The sequence below is a fragment of the Anolis carolinensis genome, chromosome 1, assembly GCF_035594765.1.
Source record: "Anolis carolinensis isolate JA03-04 chromosome 1, rAnoCar3.1.pri, whole genome shotgun sequence".
Lineage (NCBI taxonomy): Eukaryota > Metazoa > Chordata > Lepidosauria > Squamata > Dactyloidae > Anolis > Anolis carolinensis.
In genome coordinates, this window is record NC_085841.1 from 75723342 (window position 1) to 75748218 (window position 24877).

Here is a 24877-nt window from a genome sequence, read left to right on the forward strand (position 1 = left end):
TGTGGAACACCTAGCCATGATCAGCTGAGTGTCAAAGCAATGTGAGTGCGGAGGCTTGTGTGCTCGACATCAATTTCATTAAAGCAAATGGTTTTAGCTGACACTATCAAGGTTATGTGAACAGTGACTTGAGCTGCTATAAAAGGAATTCTTGCCCTCTGCCCTGCTTCTATGAAAAAAAACTGCTATGTAGTTTGCTGAAGAATCCTGCAACATAGTCCCAAAGAATGAAGATACAGTGAGTTAGATTTGGCAAAATTGGTACTTGTGTGCAACACAGTTTGTTGAAAAGTTCGTGTTAACAACTTGTCTGTTGAAACACTGAATAGACAGAACCTTGACTAAGAGAGAAATTGAGATGCAATACATTTCAGTGGCGTTTGAGTCTAGCTTTAGGAAGCTGTGTCACATGAAGGTTGCTGAGGGGGTGGTGTTTGAATCACAGCAAATCAACTTGGCCTTGAGGCATGAAGTTGAGTAGTAAGTGTGCTGCCTCTAATTTCTCTGGTCCCCTGTCTTTGGCAGCCAAGGCAGACCAGCAGGGTGCCTCCCTGAAATGAAGGTGGGTGCATTTTAATAAAGGCCCTTTTGGGGGAGACAGTTTAAGTGAGCAGCAATCAGCAACTAATTTTACAATTCAAGCTGTCTCCACAGTTTCAGTCAGGCTACAACCTTTCTGTCTCTTGTCACTAGGTTAATTCTGAAAATACAATTTCTGTAATTAACCTGCTGGATTTCTAAGTGAGTAGAAAGAAATGACATTTACAAAGCGAGCTTTCACAGGGTGATGCATTAGCCTATATAAGGAAAATGCAGATTCTTATTTTGGAAAGAAAGAAAGAAAGAAAGAAAGAAAGAAAGAAAGAAAGAAAGAAAGAAAGAAAGAAAGAAAGAAAGAAAGTATTCAGGCAGCCAGAATAAATTTAGGGATGATCTATTGCCATGGAAACATTCCTTCAATGTTTGTTTTTCTCTTCCATGTTCTTCAAACATATTTATATTCTTTTGGAATATGAGTGTCAGGATATGTGGCTAAGGTTCTTTTCCATCCTAGACTGTTGGAGGTTAAATTACCATGGGAAGCACATCTGTCCTACCATCCCGGTTTGGCAGCCCTTGTGCCAGCAGGACTTGATGACTTGAATGTTGGGTTGCTGACCTGAAGGTTGCCGGTAGAATCCAGCCTGAGGAGGGTGTGGATGAGTTCCCTCTATCAGCTCCCGCTCCATGTGGAGACATGAGAGAAGCTTCCCACAGGATGGTAAAAACCTCTGGGCGGCCCCTGGGCAACGTCCTTGCAGACGGCCAATTCTCTCACACCAGAAGCAACTTGCAGTTTCTCAAGTTGCTCCTGACACACACAAAAAGCCAAGCAAGCATCCCATTTTCTTGCAACCTTTAAAAGCCTAATGGGGATTTGAACCCTAGTCTTCCAAACTATAATCAAATAGCCAAATCACTATACCATGCCAGCTCTCTGGAAAACAAATTTATATCTGTGTGTCAATCTTTCTCAAAAACAACTTCATATACTAAGCCACTTTAAACTCTTGTAAGAATGAAGGACAAGCTCACATTGATTTTGTGAACAGCACTTGGAATGAAAAAACAAGATAAAATGTGCACGTAGAATGGATTTGCTTTTAAATTCAAGTTGTTTTTCTTCTTTAGTCACAGATGACTGAATATCTCAAAAAGATTTATTTCATTCCTTTCCAATTATTTCTAATTTTTTTTCTTTTGTGTTTCTGGTTACTTACTTAATCACTTAATAGCGAGATTAAAAAATGCCTCTAACTAAAGCTACAGGAGAAAAGGTAAGCAGTCATTCATTAGTATTACTCCCAAGAAAATATATTGTCATGGTTCGTTGACAAACACCAAGTAAAACTTGCTGTGGTTCATTGTTTTATTTTGACAACAAAGCTGAGAAAATCTTGATAGATTAGATATTCTGTTGATTTTATTTTCTGAAGCAGTTTGTAACATTCTTTTAAAGGTAAAAAAAATGAAAGGATTTTACCTTTTCTTCCATTTAACAAAGCAATATCCTAATGAAACAGAGACATCAATTATACTATTATACGCATTAGCAAAAGAGCAGAATAATTCAACAAATACATTATGACACACAAACCTCATAGTAAAGGGAAATGAAAGAAAAATGTAGTGCACAAAAGCTTCATTTTTAAAATATTCTTATGTACAATAAGGTGGCTTAAAGTGGCTTCTTGAGTTTATTCTCTGACTAGCATCCTTTTGCTATTATCTGATTGGCACTTCAAGATTGTGGAGTACACTGCATTTTTGAAGGTGCAGAACAGGATAATGCTCCTAATAAAGACAGGGTTGCAGCATGGCAGCATATAAATTTTAGGCACATTTGAATGCAAGAAAATAAAGGTTAGATTTTCTACAAAAATCTCTTTAAGACAGTGCAAAATTGTAGTGCCTCTTAAAAGGCAATGATCACATACAAAACAACATTCAAGACAGAAATACATCCATATTTGAATTAAAACAATATAGTGCACTGATAAAGAAAAGGCTTTTCATGTAAAAGGATATTTCTTTTGGTACCCCAAGGATTATATCACAATTCAATTCCAAAGGTGCTGTCCATGTTAGACCTGATAGCTTAAAAAAAACATGGCACTAAGAACAAGTTGAACTTAGCACTCACTTCAGTTCTGAAGACTCACTTCACAAAGCCACCGTATATTTGAAAAAGCGCTTTCAGAGTAGCTGGCTTGCAATGTAAAGCAATTGATTCAATTGACTGATTCTGCAGGAAATACCTTGAGTGTTTGCATCTTCAAAATGTTGCTTGCTTAAAAGCTGGCTTGACATAAAAAGTAAAAGCGTTAAGAACTAGTGTATGAAATGAAGGCTCAGGTTAACACCAACATGAATGGCAAACACTAGCACCAAGATTCTATAATATCAAGCTATGTACGGAAGCAGGAGTCCATGTGCACAACCAACATGAAGAAAGGTGCACATTGTGACATTTCTCCTGGTTCCCTTAAACTGCTGGATCAACTTTTTGTGTGGCTGGGAAGGTGCATCCCCATTCAGGGCCATCAATGTAGTGTGAGTCAGGATGAAAACTGGATCAAGTGTCAGTTTTCAGTAAGGCAGCAGGATTGGGTCCATGACAATATGCAAAAGGGTCCTTCACTATTTCAGTGCAGCCTGCAGGTGAGGAGAAAATTGAGGCAGCAGTATGAATGGGGACCTAGTGTTATGATAGTTTGAGAGTGGCCAGGTTCAGGTCTGAAAACAAGAACAAGTGAGAGAAGCTTTTTCTCTACTGTTGGGGCCTCTTTCAATTTCAGTATATGCCCATCTTTCCTTTACTGTCTGCAGGGATGACTCTTTAAATGATATGAGATTAAATAAGTATTGATCTTCCTCACCAAGAAAAAATAGTACATTAGCATTATTTTTGAGCAGATTCTGCTGTTAAGAGGAAAAGTGGGCAATGACTCTGGTCCAGGAAGACCACTGGAGATGTTTAGATCTCTGTCAGCTTAACTATCCTGCTAGTCCTGACTTGAAGATGCTTCCTTCTGATCTGAGTCTACAAAGGCAACCAGGCAATGCCCAGAAACATCTCCTTGGCCAATCATGAGCAAGAAGGCCAGAGCTGGGCCTGGGAGCTGTCCAGCACCGCACAGGAAGATGCTAGATGCCACCTTGTGCAATGCCCAAGAATATTCTTGTAAGAGAGGGCTGCACTAGCATAAGCCACCTACAGGCATCTGCTCAATATCTATGACTCTTATTATGTTCTTCACAGAACTCCTGAGCAATTTTTGTTATAAATTTTTTAAAACTAAAGTATGATTAGTTATACATTAAGGAAAGTCATCCTGCATAAAAACAGCAGGATGGCACAGCTGTGGATTTTTGCTCCTTCTCCCTTAGCTCATTCCAGCAATATCCAAGAATAGAAGAGTGCCACTGCATATAAAGTGTTAGTACTGCACAAGAAGCTTTGGTGTGGAGATGCATTCATTCTTGCAATAATGTGCTGGTAAAAATATGGCTAGACGGAGTCTGGAAGAGCAAATTGGTTGTTTATGTCTCATGGAACCAAGACCTGTTCTGCTCTGGTGGATAATGTCATTATCCTTGTGTGGCCCAGTCTTTTACAAGTGTTTGTTTCCTTCATGAGATAGGCAGAGGTGTGGATCAATTTTCATCTTATGTGTAGTAGAATATGTTACGGACTGGTACTTGGTGGCATGAGGATACAAAGGATTATTTCCCTGCTACACAGAACATGACCAGTGGTGGGCAACTTTATGCAAAAGAAACTAGGTTGGAATAAGTGCCCACAATACCACTGAATACAAGAACGCCTGTCATACTCTGAGAAAATCAGTTCCAACTGAAAGGAGGGAAAATGCCACTACTGAAACAAGCAACCACACAAAATACCATTCTGTTTTCTCTTGTTGAGCCTCTTAAGTGATATTCAATTAGGCAAACTCATTGGCTCTCTTCAGTTTTGGCATGTAGCACGACATTTCCTATATCCCTAGGGCAGATTTTGCCATTTTCAAATTTAAGTATAAATGTTTTTAAAAAACCTCTTTGTGCCCTAGTAGGTATCTCTCAGAGCAATATTTTTTACAATTTTGGTAAAAAGCATAATTAGCTGCCTTAGATGTCCATATTTCATTGAAGAATAGTTTCCTTTTCGTTTTTAGTAAGATAGTGCTGCTATGAGTATTGTAAAAAATATAAAAATTGATATGAAATAGTGATTTCTAACAATCGCAAAGCCTTAGGCACCAATGATTGCATATGAGATAAGACAGCAGAAATTATATAAACAAAATGTAGTGATTTTGTTGTATTTCAGTTGGCTGAATGGGTTAAAAGAACAGCTACATTCAGTTGTCTGATAGGTGAGCTCTGCATGTGTGCATTATATGCACACAAACAAACACACTGCATTATTTAAGGTGCTTTCAATAATAATGATAAAACAATGCTTTTCAAAAAGCAATGTCAAATAGAAATTTTTCGTACAGTTTACAATTTTAACCAATAAAAAACATATTCCTCTTGGGACCCCAAGCTGGGCCTGTCACATATATATTTTGAAAATGTAAAAACCATAAAATCTTCTCTCCCTCTTTGATGCTGATCTTTGTTTTGTTTTGTCCTTTTTACTCCTCCAATCAAACAATTCAATCAGTGGATCTTCACCAAAAACACTTGTTTGTCAATTAATAACAGTTAATTTTGATTTCAGTGGCTATTGCTTGGGAGAACCAAGGAAGCAGCTATCCATCGAGATAAGTGACATCTTAAAAGGATAGCTGGATAGCTTACAAAGACTGTCTGTGCTGTATCCCAATCAAGACATGTATCCATGATTCTCTCTAATATAATGATGACTTTCCATTGCACACACAGAGTCATTTGCCTGAAAATTAATCCCTGTTCATCTTCATGGAGGGAAAGGCTCCTGGCATCTTCTAAATCAGTGGTTCTCAACCTTCCTAATGCTGCGACCCCTTAATACAGTTCCTCTTGTTGTGGTGACCCCCAACCATATCAAAGAGCATTCTGAACTTCACCAATGATAGAATTGGGCCAAAATTCCCACAGAGAACTGTGTTTTCTGATGGTCTTTGGTGACCCCTCTGACACCCCCTCACAACCCCCCCCCCAGGGGTCCCAACCCCCAGGTTGAGAAACACTATTCTAGATGCTTTCAATGGAAGTGCCATTCCCACTGAAATGAACTAAGAAGGTGGAACAAGACATTCAGTTCAAAGATCAGCACTCTCTGCTAACAAGGAACAAGTAGATTGGGAAAACAGCTAAAATTATCCCATTGCAAAAAATAAAATAAAATAAAATAAAATAAAATAAAATAAGGGCATTAAATTTATTATAGTTGCAGTCCTATATATATTTAGCAGAAAGTACCATTTAATAGAACGAGGTTTACTTCCAATAAAGTGTTATAGAATTGCAACTTTGGTGAAGTCCAGGTTACAAATGGAAAAAAACTGTGCTGCTTATTTGAATTGTGCCCTGCCAACACACACATTTGACTTCTTACTTATACATCATGCAGTGCAATACACAAGTGCATCAATAATACAGAAATAAGCTACAACATGAGCATGTCAAAAAAAAATTTAAAGTATCCTTTTTAACAAGGCACTTTATAGACCCCAATCTTTTGGGGAAAGTTTCTTAGGAGATTTTTTTTTTTTAGTTTTACATTTTGATTGCACAAAGACAAATACTTCATTACAATAAAAAAACAAGGCCATCAGAAATGAAGCTAAAAGATATAGGCATTGGTGAAAGCATTGTTAAATCAGTACGAGATGAAACTACTCACAACATTAGTGCTGTAGTGCTTTGTCTAGCTTTGGGGCAAGGCACAGAAACACAGAATACATATCAAAAGCAGCAAATGATGATCACCTGCAGATTTAGGTCTGTTCTGCCCCAGTTTTGTTCTCATCACTTTGGTTGGGGTCAGTATGTGCATGGCCAAAAATAGGCAGAATGTGACCTCTCTTGTAGTGCAACACAAATTGTCCTTTACTCACTCACGCCTCCTTTCTGCCAGTAGCCTCCCCCCCCCCCCCAACATAGAGCTCAAATGCATTTCTGTACAAATATGAGGGTTCATTGAATGAACTAAGTGAAGCCTAGGCCACCTGAATTACTTGAAAATCTAATGCTCACCTTTTTTGGACTCGGTGATCTTGCCATCTAGTAATGTTAGTGCTGAGCCAAAGCAAAAGGAGAAGCTGCTTCAGGGACATCATCTCTAATTAAACGACCATGGCTGAATGCTATGTAATCATGAGATTTGTAGTTTGGTGAGGTACTAGTACTCTTTGTCAAAGAAGGCTCAAAACCTTGTGAAACTACAGCCCTCAGAATTCCATAGCATTGAACCAAGACAAAGAGGATTAATTCTACAGCACAGAGGCACCCCAAGGTTTTGTTTTTTTTCCATTGCTGGAACCTTTGGTGTTTTAACACAATTAATTACAATGAAGGAATTCTAAACAGGCAGCAACAGTGATGCACACTTTTGGCCAAATTACAAAGAGCACACTTTTTGCTGCTATTTATTACATTTGTCAGCAAACTTTTTTGGTTTCAGGATTTTGAAAATTAAGGCATGCATTAGATTCAATGGCACATTAGACTCGAGTAAATATGGTATTTGACTTCTCCTGTGTAGTATTGACTGTATTAGGAGACCTTCTGGAAAACAGGACACCCTTTAGAAAGCAAGAATTTTCTTTAAGAACAAATTATTTTGTCACCAGAAGGATGAAGGTGCTGCTTGCCTTCCTTCGCATACGGCTCACTGGGATTGCAAAATAGCAGAAATAAGTGGAAAGGATAGAATGTATTCTTGGTTCTACTCTAATGCAATACCTTCCTTTGGGGCTAGCAGCTGAAGCATATTTTCCATGGTCAGAATTTGCCTATCCATTACATCAGCTGGAGAAAATTGTTCCCTGGTGGAGAAAAAGTCCCAAAACATACCATTCACCATGGCAAGTGGCCATGTTGGCTATAAGTTCTGTGAACTGGAGCGCCTTTTCCCCACATTATATCCTGAACATACACAGGATTATATCAGCATATCTTTCTGTTCACAAAATGCATTAATTTCCTTTCTGATAAAAAGTGATGAGCAATGCTAACCAATTGCTGTATTTTAAAATCCCACTTGCCGACAACTGCCACTGACAACTGATGTAAAGGTGGCTCCCGAAACAACTATGTCGCAGATGTTGTTTTGAACTAGAAATCTTGAACTATTGGTCTTAGAAGATCCATATAATTAATTCTGGCTGGTATACTGTTACTCATGTAAGATGTAAGTTAGATTCAGGACAGCAGAACTACTTCATATTCACATTTGCAAGCGGGCCATTGTTATCACAATTGCAAATGACATAGAAACCCAACTTAAAGCCAGTCCGCCATCTGGAGTGATGGAAGTCTATGCCACCTGGGATACTTCAGGTTGATGTGGCCAACCCTCTCCCATCAGCAAATGATGTTGTGCTAAAGAGTTGGCATAGGTCCCTACAAGGGTGCCTGCTTTGCTCTTGGACATCCTGCTTGGCAGCAGCACAGGCCTCCATCACTGCATATGGCTGACTTCTAAAATGGGTTTCAGGGGTTGGATGGGGAGATAAAGCATAGCCATGGCACTATGACTATATGTTTGATGCAGGATCTCAGCTTCTGTCTTTAGCTGTCCAGCTAAGAATTCTTCATGTGTCCCTCTTTACAATAATGTGAAACCCATAATATGATGGCAAACTAATACCTCAGTCTCACTTCCCATAACAAGTTAACTGAAGGAATTGTTTTTCTTACTGAAGTCAACAGTCCAAGCAGTCTAATGAGTTTATCAAAATTAATCTTGCTGTATATTAAATGTATCATTGAAAGACAAAAGCCCAAAAGAGGCAACTACATCCCTTTGTCATGTTTCTCTTTCTTGAAATATGAATGAATTAGAAGTATAACAAAATCTGAGCTCTTCACCATCACTACTTTTAGTGTATGTGGGATAAAATAATTGAATGTACAAAAAGTTGATACACATGACATGTAAACATCAGTACTTCAACCCAGCTGGGATTTTTGTGCCCCCCCCCTCAAAAGGTCACCCATTTTTTTAAACCAATACCAGCAAAGAATACAGCAATTCTTGGACTGTGTTATGTTTAACATAAACACAAAGGATTGTTTCTCAACCTCCCTGTTGCGTTTAAATTGATTTTTAAAAGTTCTTCCTTTAAGGATTTAAGCAATCAGCTTGGCAATTGCGATTGGTGAGGACTGGAGTGCTTACACATAGTACAAGTTCAGGTAAGCCTGAAGTTGGTGGTCTTCTGATGGGGTTCTCAGAAACATCTGGGCTCACTGAAATGTAGACTCTCAAATTGCTTCCTGCTCATTTCCCTCTTCCTGTTTGTTCACATAACAAGGTAGCAAGGAATGCATTGAAGGGGATGGGACGGCCAACTGATTTAGAGGATCATCTTCACTTGGAGGGCTGCCTTTTGCTGCAGGGGCATGCAAGCGGTGAGCATCTAGCATCTCCAGTAACAGATCATATAGAGGGACCACGTTCTTGCACTTCATGCTATAAAGGTGCTCCATTCCCTTGTTGCTGTTGGAATACATTACAAAGATTAATAATTGAAAAAAAGACTTTCATATATGTTCTTCTACTATTAAAAGTGACACAGTTCACTCTGGAATATCTTGGTATGACCAATAAGTTGTCTGATGCCTTTCTTACTATTTTCATTCCTATTATCGCAATTTTGTTGTATATCATCATTCCCCGACGTGAGCACCAACCCCCAGAGTCAGACACGACTAGACTTAATATCAGGGGAAAATCTTTACCTTTATCTTTTATAATCACTCAGCTGAAACCCCAAAGTCAAGTAAATACAGCGAATCAATGGAATTCGCATATGTGTTGGCTAATTAGTCAACAATTGATTTAACGGCTCTACTTTAGCTGAAGATAACCAATTGAATTCAGGATTACCTCAAGGATCAATAGACCTCGGGCCATTTCTTCAGGAACATTCTGCAAAATGTATAACCAAATGATTTAACTGTCTGACCCAGTAATATTGGGAGATAGTGCAATGTAGCAGTCTGAGCATTGGTTTAGACCTCTGGGGGACCAGTGCTTGAATCCCCACTCAGCCATGGAAACCCAATTGGGCAAGTTATACTCTCACTGTCTCAGAAAAGAGGATGGCAAACCCTTTCTGAACAAATCTTGCTAAGAAAACCCTTTGATAGGTTCATCTTAGGACAAGCCTGCACAATCTGTGGCCCTCCAGGTGTTTGGAACTCCAATTCCCAGAGACCCTTACTTGAACTTGAAGTCCCAAACACCTGGAGGGTCATAGGTTCTGCAGGCCTGTCTTAGAGTCTCTGTAAGTCATAAACAAATAGGCAGAACAGCAACAGGAACCTAAAAACATAATGATTCAGTGCAGGACTGCACAACCTGTGGCCCTGTGCATCAACCTGTGTTTTAGACTTCACTCCCCAGAATTCCTAACAACTGGAAATGCAGATTAGGACTTCTGGGAGTTGGAGGCCACAAGTTGTGCAGGACTGATCTAGTGCAGGCATGGGTCAATTTCAACCCTCTAGGTGTTTTGAACTTCAATCCCACAATTCCTAACAGCTGGTAAGCTGGCTGTGATTTCTGGGAGTTGACATCCAAAACACCTGGGGGGCTGAAGTTTGCCTATGCCTGATCTAGTAAGTATGCCCTGTGCTCTCCACTAATAATAATAATAATAATAATAATAATAATAATAATAATAATAAAACTTTATTTATACCCCGCCACCATCTCCCCAATGGGGACTCGGGGCGGCTTACATGGGGCCATGCCCGGGAAAAATACAATATAACACAATATAAAAACAACATATCATAATACAATTACAACAATACAATAAAGAATCATATACAGTACAACACAAAATCCAAAGAGCAATATAACAGGGCAGGCCGCACTAACACTCAGTTAAAACTCGGGGTGAGAAAAGGATAAGAAAAAGGATAAGAATAAAACCACAGGGAACTAAGGAAAAGATAGCAGACAGTCTAGAGGATAAATAATGGGGGCGTAACAAAGCATGTAACAGTTACTCTCCGAAAGCACATCGGAAGAGCCATGTTTTTAGATCTTTCCTAAAGTCTGAAAGAGTGGGGGCTTGCCTGATTTCAATGGGCAATGAGTTCCATAAACGGGGGGCCACAGCAGAAAAGGCCCTCTCCCTAGTTCCTACAAGGCGGGTCTGGGATAAAGGCAGTGGCGACAGGAGGGCCTCCCCTGACGATCGCAGAGATAGGGCAGGTTTATGGTAGGAGATACGGTCACGAAGGTAGGTGGGTCCCAAACCGTTTAGGGCTTTATATATGATGGTCTGCACCTTGAATTGGGATCGGAACATGAACGGAAGCCAGTGGAGCTCCTTAAACAGGGGAGTAGATCTCTCCCTGTAATTCGCCCCAGTTATTAATCTGGCAGCCGAGCGTTGGACCAGTTGTAATTTCCGAGCCGTCTTCAAGGGAAGCCCCACGTAGAGCGCATTACAGTAGTCCAGTCTAGAGGTAACTAGGGCATGGACCACCGTGGTCAAGTCAGACTTCACGAGGTATGGTCGCAGTTGGCGCACAAGTTTGAGTTGTGCAAAAGCCCTCCCGGCCACCGCCGACACCTGCGCTTCAAGCGTCAACGCTGAATCCAGGAGGACCCCCAAACTGCGGACCTGTGATTTCAGGGGGAGTGCAACCCCGTCCAGCACAGGTTGCCACCCAATACCCCGATCCGACGAGCGACTGACCAGGAGGGCCTCTGTCTTGTCAGGATTGATCCTCAGCTTGTTCCTCCTCATCCAGTCTGCCACAGCGGCCAGGCACTGGTTCAGCATCCGAGGGGCTTCCTTGGAGTTAGATGGAAATGAGTAGTGGATTTGTGTGTCATCTGCGTAGAGATGGCAACACCCTCCAAAACTCCGGATGACCTCTCCCAGTGGTTTCATGTAGATGTTAAATAGCATGGGGGATAGAATAGACCCTTGCGGGACCCCACAGGTCAATGGCCAGGGGTCCGAGCAGGTTTCCCCCAGCTTCACCATCTGGGAACGGCCCTCCAGGAAGGACCGAAGCCACAGCAGTACTGTGCCACCGAGTCCCATCCCGGCGAGCCTCCCCAGAAGGATACCATGGTCGATGGTATCGAAAGCCGCTGAGATGTCCAAGAGAACCAGCAGGGTCACACTCCCCCTGTCCAGCTCCCTGCGGAGGTCATCCACCAGGGCGACCAAAGCCGTCTCGGTGCTGTGCCCAGGCCTGAAGCCAGACTGCGAGCGGTCCAGAAAATCGGTGTCATCGAGGAACTCCTGGAGCTGCATAGCAACCACCCGCTCCAGAACCTTGCCCAGAAATGGGAGGTTGGATATTGGCCTGTAGTTGTTACATACAGATGGGTCTAACGAGGTCTTTTTTAATAATGGTTTTACTACCGCCTGCTTAAAGCAGGATGGAACTGACCCTTGAACCAGGGAGGCATTTATAATAGCCACAAACCAATCCAACAACCCATCTTTGGCCAGCTTCACCAGCCAAGAAGGACAAGGATCCAGAGCGCAGGTGGTCGCCCTCACAGACCCAAGAATCCCCTCCACGTCATCAGGAAGAACAAGCCGGAAAGAATCCCATAAGATCGCACAGACAGGTACCTCGGTTACCTCCGCTGGGACCACAGTTAAACTGGAGTCCAACTCACGGCGTATCTGAGCAACTTTGCCTGCAAAATGGTGCGCGAAATCGCTGCACCGAGTTGCCAAGTCATCAGGAAACCCCTGGGCCTCGGGAGGCCGCAGGAGCTCCCCAACAACTCGGAACAACTCCGATGGCCTGTTGGCTGCAGACGCTATGCAGGCAGTCGTGAAATATTTCCTGGCTGCTCGCAGAGCCACAGAGTAAGCCTTAATAGCGGCTTTAGCCCGTGCTTGGTCGGACACGTCCTGAGATTTCCTCCAGATGCACTCTAGTCCCCTCCTCCTACGTTTCATCACAGCCAGCTCCTCGGTGAACCAAGGAGTCGACGCGATTCTACGCAGTGAGAGGGGACGTTCGGGAGCGATCGTGTCCAGTGCCCTTGATAGCTCACTGTTATAGCGATCAGCCAGGACATCGACAGGATCGCCAGTCTCCAGGACAGGAAGATCCCCAAGAGACCTCAGAAGTCCATCCGGATCCATCAGTCTCCTGGGGCGGACCATCTTAATGGGTCCACCACCCCTGCGGAGGTTAGAAGGCACGGCGATACTTAAACAGATCAGATGATGGTCAGACTATGACAATGGAAGAATGTTTTGCTCTTCCACTCTGACTGTCCCACCGTCCACAATAAAAACAAGGTCCAAGGTGTGTCCTGCCTGATGTGTGGGCCCAGATATAACTTGAGACAGCCCCATGGTTGTCATGGCAACCATGAAATCCTGAGCTGCTCCTGTCAATGTGGTCTCAGCATGAATGTTAAAGTCTCCCAAAACTATCAGTTGTTGGGAGACAAGGGCCGCATTGGAGACCACTTCTGCTAGCTCGGACAGAGAGACTGCTGGGTCGCGGGGTGGACGGTACACCAACAGAATCCCCAAGCTGTCTCGGGCTCCCACCCTCAGGAAAACACACTCGAACCTCGGGGATTGCGGAACGGCGCATCTGATCAGGGCGATGGACTGCCGAAAGATCACCGCAACTCCTCCTCCCCGCCCCCCAACCCTGGCCTGTTGATGCACCCCGAAACCTGGAGGACACAGCTGGGTGAGATTCACACCTCCCAGCTCATCCAGCCACGTCTCGGTGATGCATGCCAGATCCGCCTCCTCATCCAGGATCAAATCCTGGATGACAGCTGTTTTACCATTGACGGATCTGGCATTTAGAAGCAGGACCTTAAGGTTGGGGGGTCTGTCCTGAAGACTACCACACCTAAACCTCTCCAGGGTCGCAAAAACTCTGTTGCGCTTCTCCCTGGGTTGATGGTGACCGTGCTTTCTCCTCCCCCATATCACTTCAATGGGGCCACCTCCTTGAGAGCCCTCTTCCCCCTGATGGAAGAACTGGGTGGGGTTGCCAATTACCGGGACTAGTCAGCTGTCCTGGAAAGGAAAGCCTCCAAAGGTACTTGTTTGTTTAAAAAAGGAGCTTCTCTCCACTGATGGGAGAGAGGGGACAGTTGATTTGGCATCATCATGAGTAGGAAGGTGACTAAGCAAGAGTGGGGTCTTGTTGTGGGCCTGGGAGGTAGAACAAGTCTGACTTAGAGTTGGGGAATCTTGAATATCAATGCTCAGCCCGATGTCGAGGGGGCGAATCAGTGGGTCTACTAGAACCCTCCTGAGAGTGATGCCCCATTGTTGCAGTTTGGGCCCACACAAAAACAATTTTTCCCTTAATATTTTATCTTCCAAGCCAATGATAAGAGATAAGATAAGAGATACCCTACCCCAGACCCCATTGTGCTATTGTAACAGGCATACTGTTAGCTTAACTAAATCATTTACTGCTGTGTAAAAACACAGTATAATTAGAGAAAGGGCCATGATTGATAATTATTTCCCACCTACAACACTTCCATCTTTTTTGGACTAATCTTTAACTTTGTTTGATCTCAGTTAAAGTGATTTCCAAACATTTTTGACAGAAGCAGGTGGGCTGCTTTGATCCCCTTAATTTCTGTAAATATGTTATAGAATAATAAGGTAATGTGTTATATACCATGTAGGCAAATGGCATATATACTAGATAAGTAGAAATGAACAGCTTGTTGGAAGGGAGGTGACAGCATTGAATATTGAAGGTGGCTGGTGACTGGCTGCCAGTTTAATGTGATTTCAAAAGATAGGATAGCAAGTTAGGAGAATTAAGTAAGAAATGAGCTGTTATCCAAAGTGAGTTACTGGGTTCAGACAGAAGAAGCAGTGGAAGATCACAGGGCTAGCAGTCATGTGGCAATCAGGTTTTTAGTCAGCTTAATTTTAACCAGAAAGAAACACAATATAATGTATGACTGATAAAAGTTAATAGCCACTGAACCTTCTACATGCTTCAACACACTAAATCATCTTGACTTGTATGATGATCTTTTATTTCATAAATATGTTGTAATATATACACAAGCCTTTTGAAATTCAACTGTAGTAGTATTAGAGTGGTCATAATTCAGACACATGGTGTCTGTGCTAGAAACAGATGTTTAATTTTGGTTACTCTCTGGTGTCTGGTGGTAAGTTGGAATAATGGAATCCATACAAAAAGAGTCACAAAGGCAAATGTCACAGAGTGCGGAATCAGCCTGGGTAACTGGCAGAGAACCTCCCAAATGGTGTCCCATCAGGGGTCTGGATCCTGACATTTTGTTTAATGTTTGAAACAAGTGTATCAGTGTTCATGTGAACTCCAACATTTCATTATTCTATTTATTTATTTATGACAGGCATTTGTTTATTTTCTCTGGAGCCACTAGTGCCTCCAAAGCAATGCACAGTGCATGGCATTAGACATTCACTCTAACACATTGCACTGTGAGGTAGTCTCAATATAGCATTTCATGTTGTATTGTGCAACATCAAAAGGAGAATTTTGTACTGCATCAACTCACCTCATGTGCCTGATATGGGAAAGAATGAGAAGAAGCTGAGCCAGTCGCCTATGCTGCTGCTGTAGAGAGAGACCCGATTTGGCCATCAAATGCATCAACGTGTCTGTGATTTTATCTAGGACACGGTGGATATGATCCTTTTCCTCCACTGATTTTAAGGTACTGGAAAGATATGTATAGATTCCTGGGGGAGAAAAAAGAGAGAAAAATAGAGGCCTCAGGACCCCAATACATGAACTCTATTCAATGGGGCATTATCTACACCACAAAGCTAAACTGCAAATGTGTAATACTTACATGAGGTTACTCTCACTGTAGCCAGTGAAGGTTTCTTCTGAATAGATGCATACAAGATTACATAGGTAAACTGGTTTCACAAGTCAATCCCCCTTCCTTTTATCTATATATCCTTTTTTTTTACAACCACCTATAAATAACTTAAGTTCAGTAAAGGAAGAGACAATGAGTATAATTAAAAGAAAATGCAATAATCTCAGATAAGAAACTGCCATCCTCTCAAAGAGAGGATGTGTGTGTACCTTCAAGCCACATGCTAATTTATGGCAACTTCATTAAATTTTAGGCAAGGGATAATCAAAGGTGGTATTCATTGGGGGTCTCCCATCATTGTACTAACTAGAGCTGACTCTTTCCAAGATCAGATGGGCTATGATATAGAAAAATGTACTTCTAACCAATAATTCAACTTGACTGTCACTCCCAAATCCAATTGTGAAAATTCTCAAAAAGAATCCACACCATATATACAAAACTAATATTGCAGTGTAGATCAAATGCAAGTCACCTGTTGTCTTCCAGATGTTTGACTGTACCACCAATCAGTTTCGCCTCTGATAGCACTAATAGAGTAGATAAGATGTGCCACCCAACAACATCTGGGACACCATAAACTTTTCAGCTTTGATGTCAATAGAGCTTAAGAATTTGGCTGTGAATGAGGCATGAATTATATAGTCTAAATTTTAACAAAAAAGTTAATAAGTATAAAAATAACCAATTAAAAACTATACAACTTCAGGGCTGATTCAATTGGTCAGTAACTGAGATGACACAAATCTACAACACATCGATCACTTCAAATGACCCTGTATGAATATTGTTCTACAACCTGAGTAGAAGACTGAAGCTAGCTTTTAGTCTCAGCTTTTCTATGGAAGTAGTCATTTTGGAAACTAGCCATTCATCCTGCCCAAAATGGAACAACCAAAGGAAATAAAAGAAAGAAGAAACTAATGTAAACTTTGATTGTTAGATATAAGGCAGTCACATTGCCACAAGCTCCTCATCCCTTTATCAGACCATCAGCATTCTGACAGTTTGTTTCAGCCTTTGCAGCTGGGGTACTTGGCCAGCAAGCTGTAACACATTGCCTCCAAAGAATTGCCATAAAAGTCAGTTGCAGCATTTCACGATATTATGAGATAGGGTGTGGTTTAAGTCAAATTCACAAAGCAGCTAAATTTAAGCATGGTCTATACTTCTTTTCTTTTCTTTTTTACCACCGCCATTCCTTTAGTGAACAGTTAGTTATCCTATATTTAAATCTGGGAATGTCCTTTGAGTGTGACAAATCTTGTTGTCAATCTCTAATGCTCCAACCCAGGAAAAAAAAGATTAATGCTTAAACCATTGTTCACATAAATATGTCTAATTGCAACTACGGTAATTTCAAGCCACAATCCTAACCTTAATCAATATTAAGAATTGCACAATATTAAGAAATACTATTTGTGGCTCTTAGACTCATTCTTCAATAAATATGGTTAACACTGCATTGTGAACACCCAAGGATTTCAAAGATATTCAAGATGAAGAGGTGTGACTATCTTTGGCTAAAACTTCCTAGAGTTTCTTGACTTGGATCCAAAACACTAAAAAATGAGCACCACTATTTGACTTTGTTGTTGTTGCTTGCAAAGCATCACTTTGTTTTGTTATGAAAGGGTTAACTGAAGTGATGAAATGCTGGTATTGCTCTTATAAAAGAGACCCATTTGCTTTCCAAATATCTGGGCAAAATTTCACAAGTGGTGTCAATGTCCTATCCTTAGTGGCTTCAAAAATAAACTAAAGTGGAAGATAAAAATCTGACACTCATAGCTCATAAGCTACCAAACTAAACACAACTCATCGGCCTGTTAGTTCAGCTTCCCTGCCTTCAACCCCTGATTTTTAGAGAGGCTGTGAAAGAAGAAATGCAACGCTAGGCACTTGTATGAATCAGCACACTTGGCTTGTGTTGAGCTGAACTGAGCCTGTCATCTCACAAATAAGGGAGATAATGTCTAAATAACAGAATATTAAAATGTTTAGTACAGTGATGCAAGGTGTGCATTGTATCATCCTTCATCTGATTAATTGGGCCAAAAAATACAAAGAAGTTCTGCTACAATTTGTCTTTGCCTTGATTTATAGAGAAACTGTAAGATTTTGCCCCTCTTCTCTTTTCCTCTCCCCTCTGCTTAACTGATTGCAATTTACCTTTGCACTTTGAACTCAGTTTGCAGCAATGAAAATAAGCAGGAAGGAAAGGGGGATGAAGAAAGAGAGAAAACTGGTAGTTTGAAAATTAATTGGGACAGTTGCAGGGTATGACATGGTCCCACTACAGTTATCTGTATGGTAACGTTTTGGATTGGAAAAAAAGTCTAGTCTCTTTCTGTTGAAATCCCTGGGTTTTTTGGCCACAGCTGTCTCATGGTTCATAAACTTGTTCCATGGTAGACTGCCTTGTTTTCAAACTGTCTAGCAATGTTTTTTTCCCCTTCAAAATACAATAACAGAATAACAAAGAGCATTGCTCTGTGCTGCACTCAGTGACAGATAGATTGTTTCACAGTATCATGTGCATATTAATTGTCATATCATTTATGAAAATGAGCCTCCTGCATATTCTGTCAGGAATGCTGATGCCACAATAATTTATACTCTCTGTTGCTTTGACGACAGCAGCTTGCTGTCTGAACCAATCCACAAAAACTAGATAAATACAAAATAACATAAAATTCAAGAAAAGGGTAACATACTTCACCATAAGAGCTTCAACTCACACAATTACAAATGGTTTGTATGATTGTGAGTTATTGTCCTATCCAGGAAAAGCTTGAGGATCAGTGTGGACAACAAATTGAACCTAAGTCAAGAATGTGATCATGTGGAGCAAGGGGCAAATGCCAAGGCTGCAATTACAGAAACAATGGCTTGAAGTCACAGATAACTAAACAGAAATAAATTAACGGAAGGGAATTTTTCCAGCTTCATAGTCAGCAGATGTCTGACCTCTGAAAAGCTCTTCAGAGGACCAGACACCTGCCAATTTATATGACTTCTAACTTTCCCAGAAGTCTCCCATGCTCCATCTCACATTGTTCAGCAGGGGCTTTCAGTCCCTGGAAAGGCCTGGGTTGCATGGATAGATATGGCTGGGACAAACAATGAGAAATTTGCCTTCCACAAATATAATTCTGAGACAATATCTTAGGCTCCATCTGCACTGCCATATAATGCAGTCTCATAATGCAGTTTAACTGCACTGAATGAAATTGCAAAGTTCAATGCAGTTAAATTGCATTATGAAACTGCATTATATGGCAGTGAAGATGGGGCCTCTGATTACTGATCCAAAAGGTATCATCAGGCGTGTAAGCTATTCTTGCATTTTATTTTCACCTTATGGTTTCCATATGGCCAACTGGAAAGGGTAGTTAATCCAATAAAAACATTATAATAGCTGTTAGCCCAGAGAGAAAACTTTTTATTAGCATCAACTGAAGTTTTCCTTTTTGGATTGACAGCAGGATCATGATAAACCTTTTTCTGTCCAAGCCTATCTTGCTTGTTCCTTTCACTTTGTTGCTATTTAGATAGTTATATAACTAGACATACTAAATTCAGTTATGCATTTAATGTCACATCAACATGTATTTTGACCCAAGAAAACAGGCCAGCATCATATGAAATGTTCATGGGTCGCCTAAGGCTGAGGGTGTGAAAGACCAGTAGACTAATGCCTCTGACAATAAGGTTTTTCCTTTTCCAGAGGTGGCTTTGAGTCTTCAGCTGACTTGACAGTGGGTTTAGGGTGAAAAAGAGTCTCTTTACAGCACAATACAGATGCACTGCTTTTTTTTGAATGACAGAAGTAGACTCCTTTGAGTGTTCCAATATGTTCAAAACAAAAGCAGTTACAGCAACACATTTTGAGTTAATGAGCATATCTCACTTACCGGAATTGAGTAAGATGATGGATTTAAGGCACACAAATTCTTCTCCCCGTACATTCATCATTCGAAAGCGAGAAGAAGTGGCCAGCAACATGTCAAATATTTCCACAAAACCCTCAACAACTTTCCCATGGCTCCTAAAAAAATCAAATCAGAATCTGAATGTTATATGTATATGTGTGTATGAGAGATACAGAGTCAGGTCCTTCCATATGGAGCTGGACTGCAACCTCCATCAGCTCTAGCCATCATACCACTAGCCTACCAATTGTCCACCTCAGCATAGGTACTATAAAACTACTCATTGAGTGGAAACTGATTAGGCCCTTACAATAAAACAAGTAAAATATAGTAAATCGGTACCGACTAAGAAAAGAAGCAAGTCACAATTCCAGCAAGAAGAATAAGAACCAGGACCGGTGGGTGGCATTGACCCAGTATTGGGATCTTGAAGCTATATAAATTAGTAGTGATGGCTGCTGCATAAAAATGAGTGAAAGCAAAATCCTAAAATACTTCCAAAGTGCATTTCCTTATTCTAAAAAAATAGTGAACTACTGGCTTCAATTCGCATTAAAACAGAAACAAATGCAGGCAAAAATTCTGCCAGGGGTCTCACATCTTAGTAAGTGAACTTCTGTGTGCAGGAGTTAGAGAAGCTGATGGCAAGCAAGCAAAGAATACAGAGGAGGCTTCATTCCTAGGCTGTAGGGTGTTCAAATTAGAGTAAAAAGCCCCCCGCCCAAGCTTCTTTCCTGTGGTTTCTCATCACCACCCTGTGAAAATGTCTCAATCACTAAACATTTAGACCTATGACATATTTTCTACACAATCCAATTGAAGATCTTGGAATTCAACACTTGCGCATGGGCAGTGTATCCTTTCTTTAAAGCATCTATTACGCTTATACTACCTTGATAGGAAGCATAGATTTTGGAAAAGCCTGTTATGACTATTTTACTAATGACATGATGAATACAATTGCACCTAAATGGAACGCAGTTTGGCTACACAAACACTGTCACAAAAGTCAGTAAAATTGCTGCATAATCATACCCCGCATGTATACAAAGAATTGATTAAATTAAGACACATACCACAGTAGAAAGCTACCCAAATGCTAGAAATGTAGAAATCAGAAGCTAGATTATGCTTCAGAGGAATGTACTCCGAGCATTCAGCTTAGTTTATAAAGGAACCAGAGTTCGGAATTATCATTTTGACCAAGCACTTGGAATAAAGTTGTAAGATTATTAAATGACACATTTTTATGAAACAATATTCCACAATTACCCTGTATTTTGTGAGGCTATTTGCTAACAGCATCAGATACTAGGTAGAATGGGATGGTGAGGAGTTTATATGTGTCAATATCATTTATTTTTCTTGCTCTCAATTTCTCCCAATATGTTAATTTCTTGAACTCTTCAGAGACATGCAAGTAACCCTATTTGGATGTGGTTGTGCAAAGTAAATACAGTAAAGATCTTTTAAGCAATATGGCAATTCCTATCTCTATTTTGAAAAGCTGACATTTCACTCACTCAAATGCTCTGATATTCTTATACTATATTAAAAAAAAATAAAGAAGAATGTTTTAAGCTTCTAACTGGAAAGTTTTAAAAAATACTGTTTCCATTAACAGCAATTATTTATGACTTCTGCTTAGCCTTCTAAGTGAATGTCCAAGTATGCAATCAGCACTTTGGGAGAGAACATTTCTGAAATGTAAATCTGTAAAGTAAATCATCGTTTTGGAAGGTGGTTAGTTTCTTCTACTAAGGCAATGTTAAAAGGGCTCTAGTTGAGTCTTATGGTTGTAGCTTGTTCTTGAAATGACGATAGGATTCTTGCAAAATGTTTTTGGAGGGCAGAGATCATATTTAATGCAAACCTAGGCTCTCTTTCTTGCTTCTAACTGAAACTGAAAGCATTCCCTTCTATGCGTCACATAAGACCTGCTATTACTAAGACCTCAGGTTGTCTTTTAAATGAAGCAGCAAATTATAGTGAGGTTTGGTTCCAGGACCCCTTAGGATACCAAACACCCTAGACCAGTGGTTCTTGACCTGTGGGTCCCCAGGTGTTTAGGCCTACAACTTCCCAAAATCCCAGCCAGTTTACCAGCTGTTAGGATTTCTGGGAGTTGAAGGCCAAAACATCTGGAGACCCACAGGTTAAGAACCACTGGTCTAGATGCTCACATTGCATTATATACAGTGGCACAGTAAAATGGTGTCCGTCCTTACATAAAATGGAAAAATCGTGGATTGTCTCTGGAGGAATGGCAACACTTATAATAATCCTGAACTAGTATGCTCCCTCAGCTGTACTAGAAGGCCCTGTCTCTTGCTAGCACTGAGTCAATAAACTGCAGTTCAGTTGTGTTCTGCATTGTTGAGCAAGAGAGTGTACAGGATTTTGCTCTAGGCAGAGAATACCTTGGGCAAGCTCTGAGGTCAGAGAGCAATCAGATGGATGATTAGTGAAAGTAGGGAAGGAACAAGGCAGGATCCTGAGCCAACTCTCCATTAGTGGGTTAAAAATGGAAGAAGGGTTTTTTTTGGCCTAAGTTCTGGTAGCATTCGGTATTTTTGTTTCCTTGACAATTGAAATCAACAGCTCATCACTAATTAGAAGGTTCAGATAAAAGGTTGTACTCAAGCAGCTTTCATTATCCTAATAAGCAGCTAGAAAATGAAATGGTATATTTTCTCTTGTCTTTGTAAAAGTTTTCCTTTGCTCCTTTCATTGCAGAAGTGAATTGCCAGAGGGCTAATACCTTGAAACATTTTCAGCAATTTAGAAAATTGTAAATCAACACACCACATGGTCTGATTTCCATCTATACCACTGCAACAATATACACATACTAAACAATATGAATAGCTGAAAAGGAATTAAAATAATACTTGGCAAACTATCAGGTAACCTTTAAGATCACCCTTTATGGTCAACTATAATTTCAGAAATTTTAGTCTAAAAATTTACCTTGAAAACCTGATGGCACACATCAGTCAAAAATTACAAACATAACCAACAGAAAATGTTGGGGAAACTGCAGTCAAGTTTTATATATTTACATGTAAAGGTAAAGGTAAAGGTTTCCACTGACATTAAGTCCTGTCGTGACCGACTCTGGGGGTTGGTGCTCATCTCCATTTCTAAGCCGAAGAGCCAGCGTTGTCCGTAGACACCTCCAAGGTCATGTGGCCAGCATGACTGCATGGAGTGCCGTTACCTTCCCGCCGGAGCGGTACCTATTGATCTACTCACATTGGTATGTTTTCGAACTGCTAGGTTGGCAGGAGCTGGGGCTAACAGTGGGCACTCATTCTGCTGCCAGGATTTGAACCTGGGACCTTTTGGTCCACAAGTTCAGCAGCTCAGTGCTTTAACACACTGTGCCACCAGGGCCCTATATTACATATTTACATGTGGTGATCATATATTCTTGTGCAACAGTTTGGAAACACAGTATTCATGGATATAGCAGACATGGATATAGCAAACATTAGATTATGCAACACTAATGCTATTTTGAAGTAATAAAAAGCAAAAAAAAAAAAGTCTAAGTGGCCTATGGAAACAAAATTCCATAGATGGAAATATGTTCTCTGTTATCACAGAAACACTGAGTTCTAAGCATCTGCTCTGTTGAGAAAAATGGAAGAACTGTTGATTTTCAACTGGGTGTTCTGTGAAATTAACACAAATAAGAAATGCACCTCCACATTTTTTACTTATTACAACTACTTATAGCCAATATGTCAAAACGCAATCCTTTTTTTTTTTTTTTGGCGGGGCATATTTTTTATTTCGGTTGCTATAAAGAAATTATCATCTTGGACCTCCTCTTCCTCGACCACGTTCTCTGCCTCTCCCATGTCCTCTCCCATGCCCTCTTCCAGCAACTGCTTCCCTTTTCTTGGATTTGACTTTTGGTTCAACATCCACCAAGAGGGTGTCCAGCGGCAAGCTGTCTGGCAGAATGAAATATCTAATATTATTGCCTCTAATACTCAAAGTTTCCAACAGGATGGGTTCTCTGTTTTTCAGAAGTTACATTTTAAAACAATGTAATAAGTATTTATTTCATACATTTATGTGCAAGAACAAGGTTTCTTGACAGGTCTGATGAATAAAAGTTTTTGATGATTTCATAATAATACTTGTAAGGGCATTTAAAGTTATATTTTAATAGGCTGATTTAATGTTTCCACCATTCTAAAGAATGAATAGGTTACAGAAATACCCTAAAGGATCTCTCCAGGTGCCTTTTCTCAACATCATGCAACTATGACAACACTACAGATATAATTTCTGAGCACCCTGATCTGGAGCACCCCAGAAGCCCTTCACAGTTGAAAACATAGGTTTTAGAGTATAACATCATTTCACATAGCTGTGACAATTGAACTCTGCCATTGTAGTTCTGGATGATGCAGGATCTCAGACACAATTTAAAAGCTGGCTTAGATATCTGAGAATCTATCTGGAAACAAATTACACCAGCAAACAATTAGATAAGACTACACAGAGTCATTGGGATATCTGTGCCATAACACACTACTCTGTATAATCATGGCATCAAGCTCATCATTGTCCATTTCAACAGGAACAGCAATCACTAGAAAGCTACCAAGGAATAGTTTTAAAATGCTGTTTTGCAGCACAGAGATTACATGTTGTGCCCTATATAAAGCAATTCCAGGCAACTCAGAAGCAATTATAGTGGAAGAAACCTTGAGTGCTGTAAATTCTGTCTTGAGATTTGGGTTGTCCATACCTGAATGCATTCAAAACAGTGGCTTGAATCCTGTTGCTCAGTCCTAATTAGAGGTGATTTATTGACTCAGTTGCTTAATAGTGAGTAAACACCATTGGCAAATCCCATTGTTTAAGTGGATGTGTATAAGAGGCCAGTATCTAGACCAGTATCTGCAAATGGTGAATCAGGTCAGCAGCTAATGGTTCAACTTCTGATAATAAACTATACTAGTAGCCTACTTTTTCTCTGGATGGCAAAGGTCAGAGGTTGAAATGTGTCATCTTCAACTAACCTCTTTCTCCAGTGCCTCACTTCTTTCATGACTGTTATGCCCATGGCCCTTTCCTCCTGTTGCTCTTCTTTGCCAGTCCTGCTGCAGTTAAATGGATATTGTGTGTAATCACAGGATTCTGGTCTAATCAGATGACATGTTGTGTAATGTGATGACATTTTGAGGTTTTCCTGTAATTTTATGATTATCATTGTGGAATGAGCCTGAATTGATATTTTTGGTCTTGCAACTAGAAGTTTCAGATTTTCCAGCACTTTTGGTGAACTTTTTCAAATAATGGTAGAGGAATATTAAATGTGGAATGAGCAATCATTTCATTTGTAAATTTG

At 40.5% G+C, this 24877-nt stretch overlaps 1 protein-coding gene across 6 annotated transcripts in view; it reads right to left on the minus strand.

Annotated features, from left to right (window-relative positions):
• Positions 1-1895: 1895 nt before the first annotated feature.
• The window catches only part of esr1 (estrogen receptor 1), a 267379-nt gene continuing 244397 nt past the window's right edge, over positions 1896-24877 (minus strand). For 5 of the 6 annotated variants that reach the window (XM_062956966.1, XM_062980464.1, XM_008116661.3 and 2 more), the window contains 3 exons: positions 19489-19622; positions 15242-15425; positions 1896-9196 (listed from right to left, as the gene is read on the minus strand). In XM_062956966.1, the coding sequence (XP_062813036.1) occupies positions 8962-9196; positions 15242-15425; positions 19489-19622 (553 nt within the window). In that variant the 3' untranslated portion in view covers positions 1896-8961. The remainder of the gene's footprint in view (positions 9197-15241; positions 15426-19488; positions 19623-24877) is intronic. The other variant, NM_001290517.1, reaches the window with a different exon arrangement.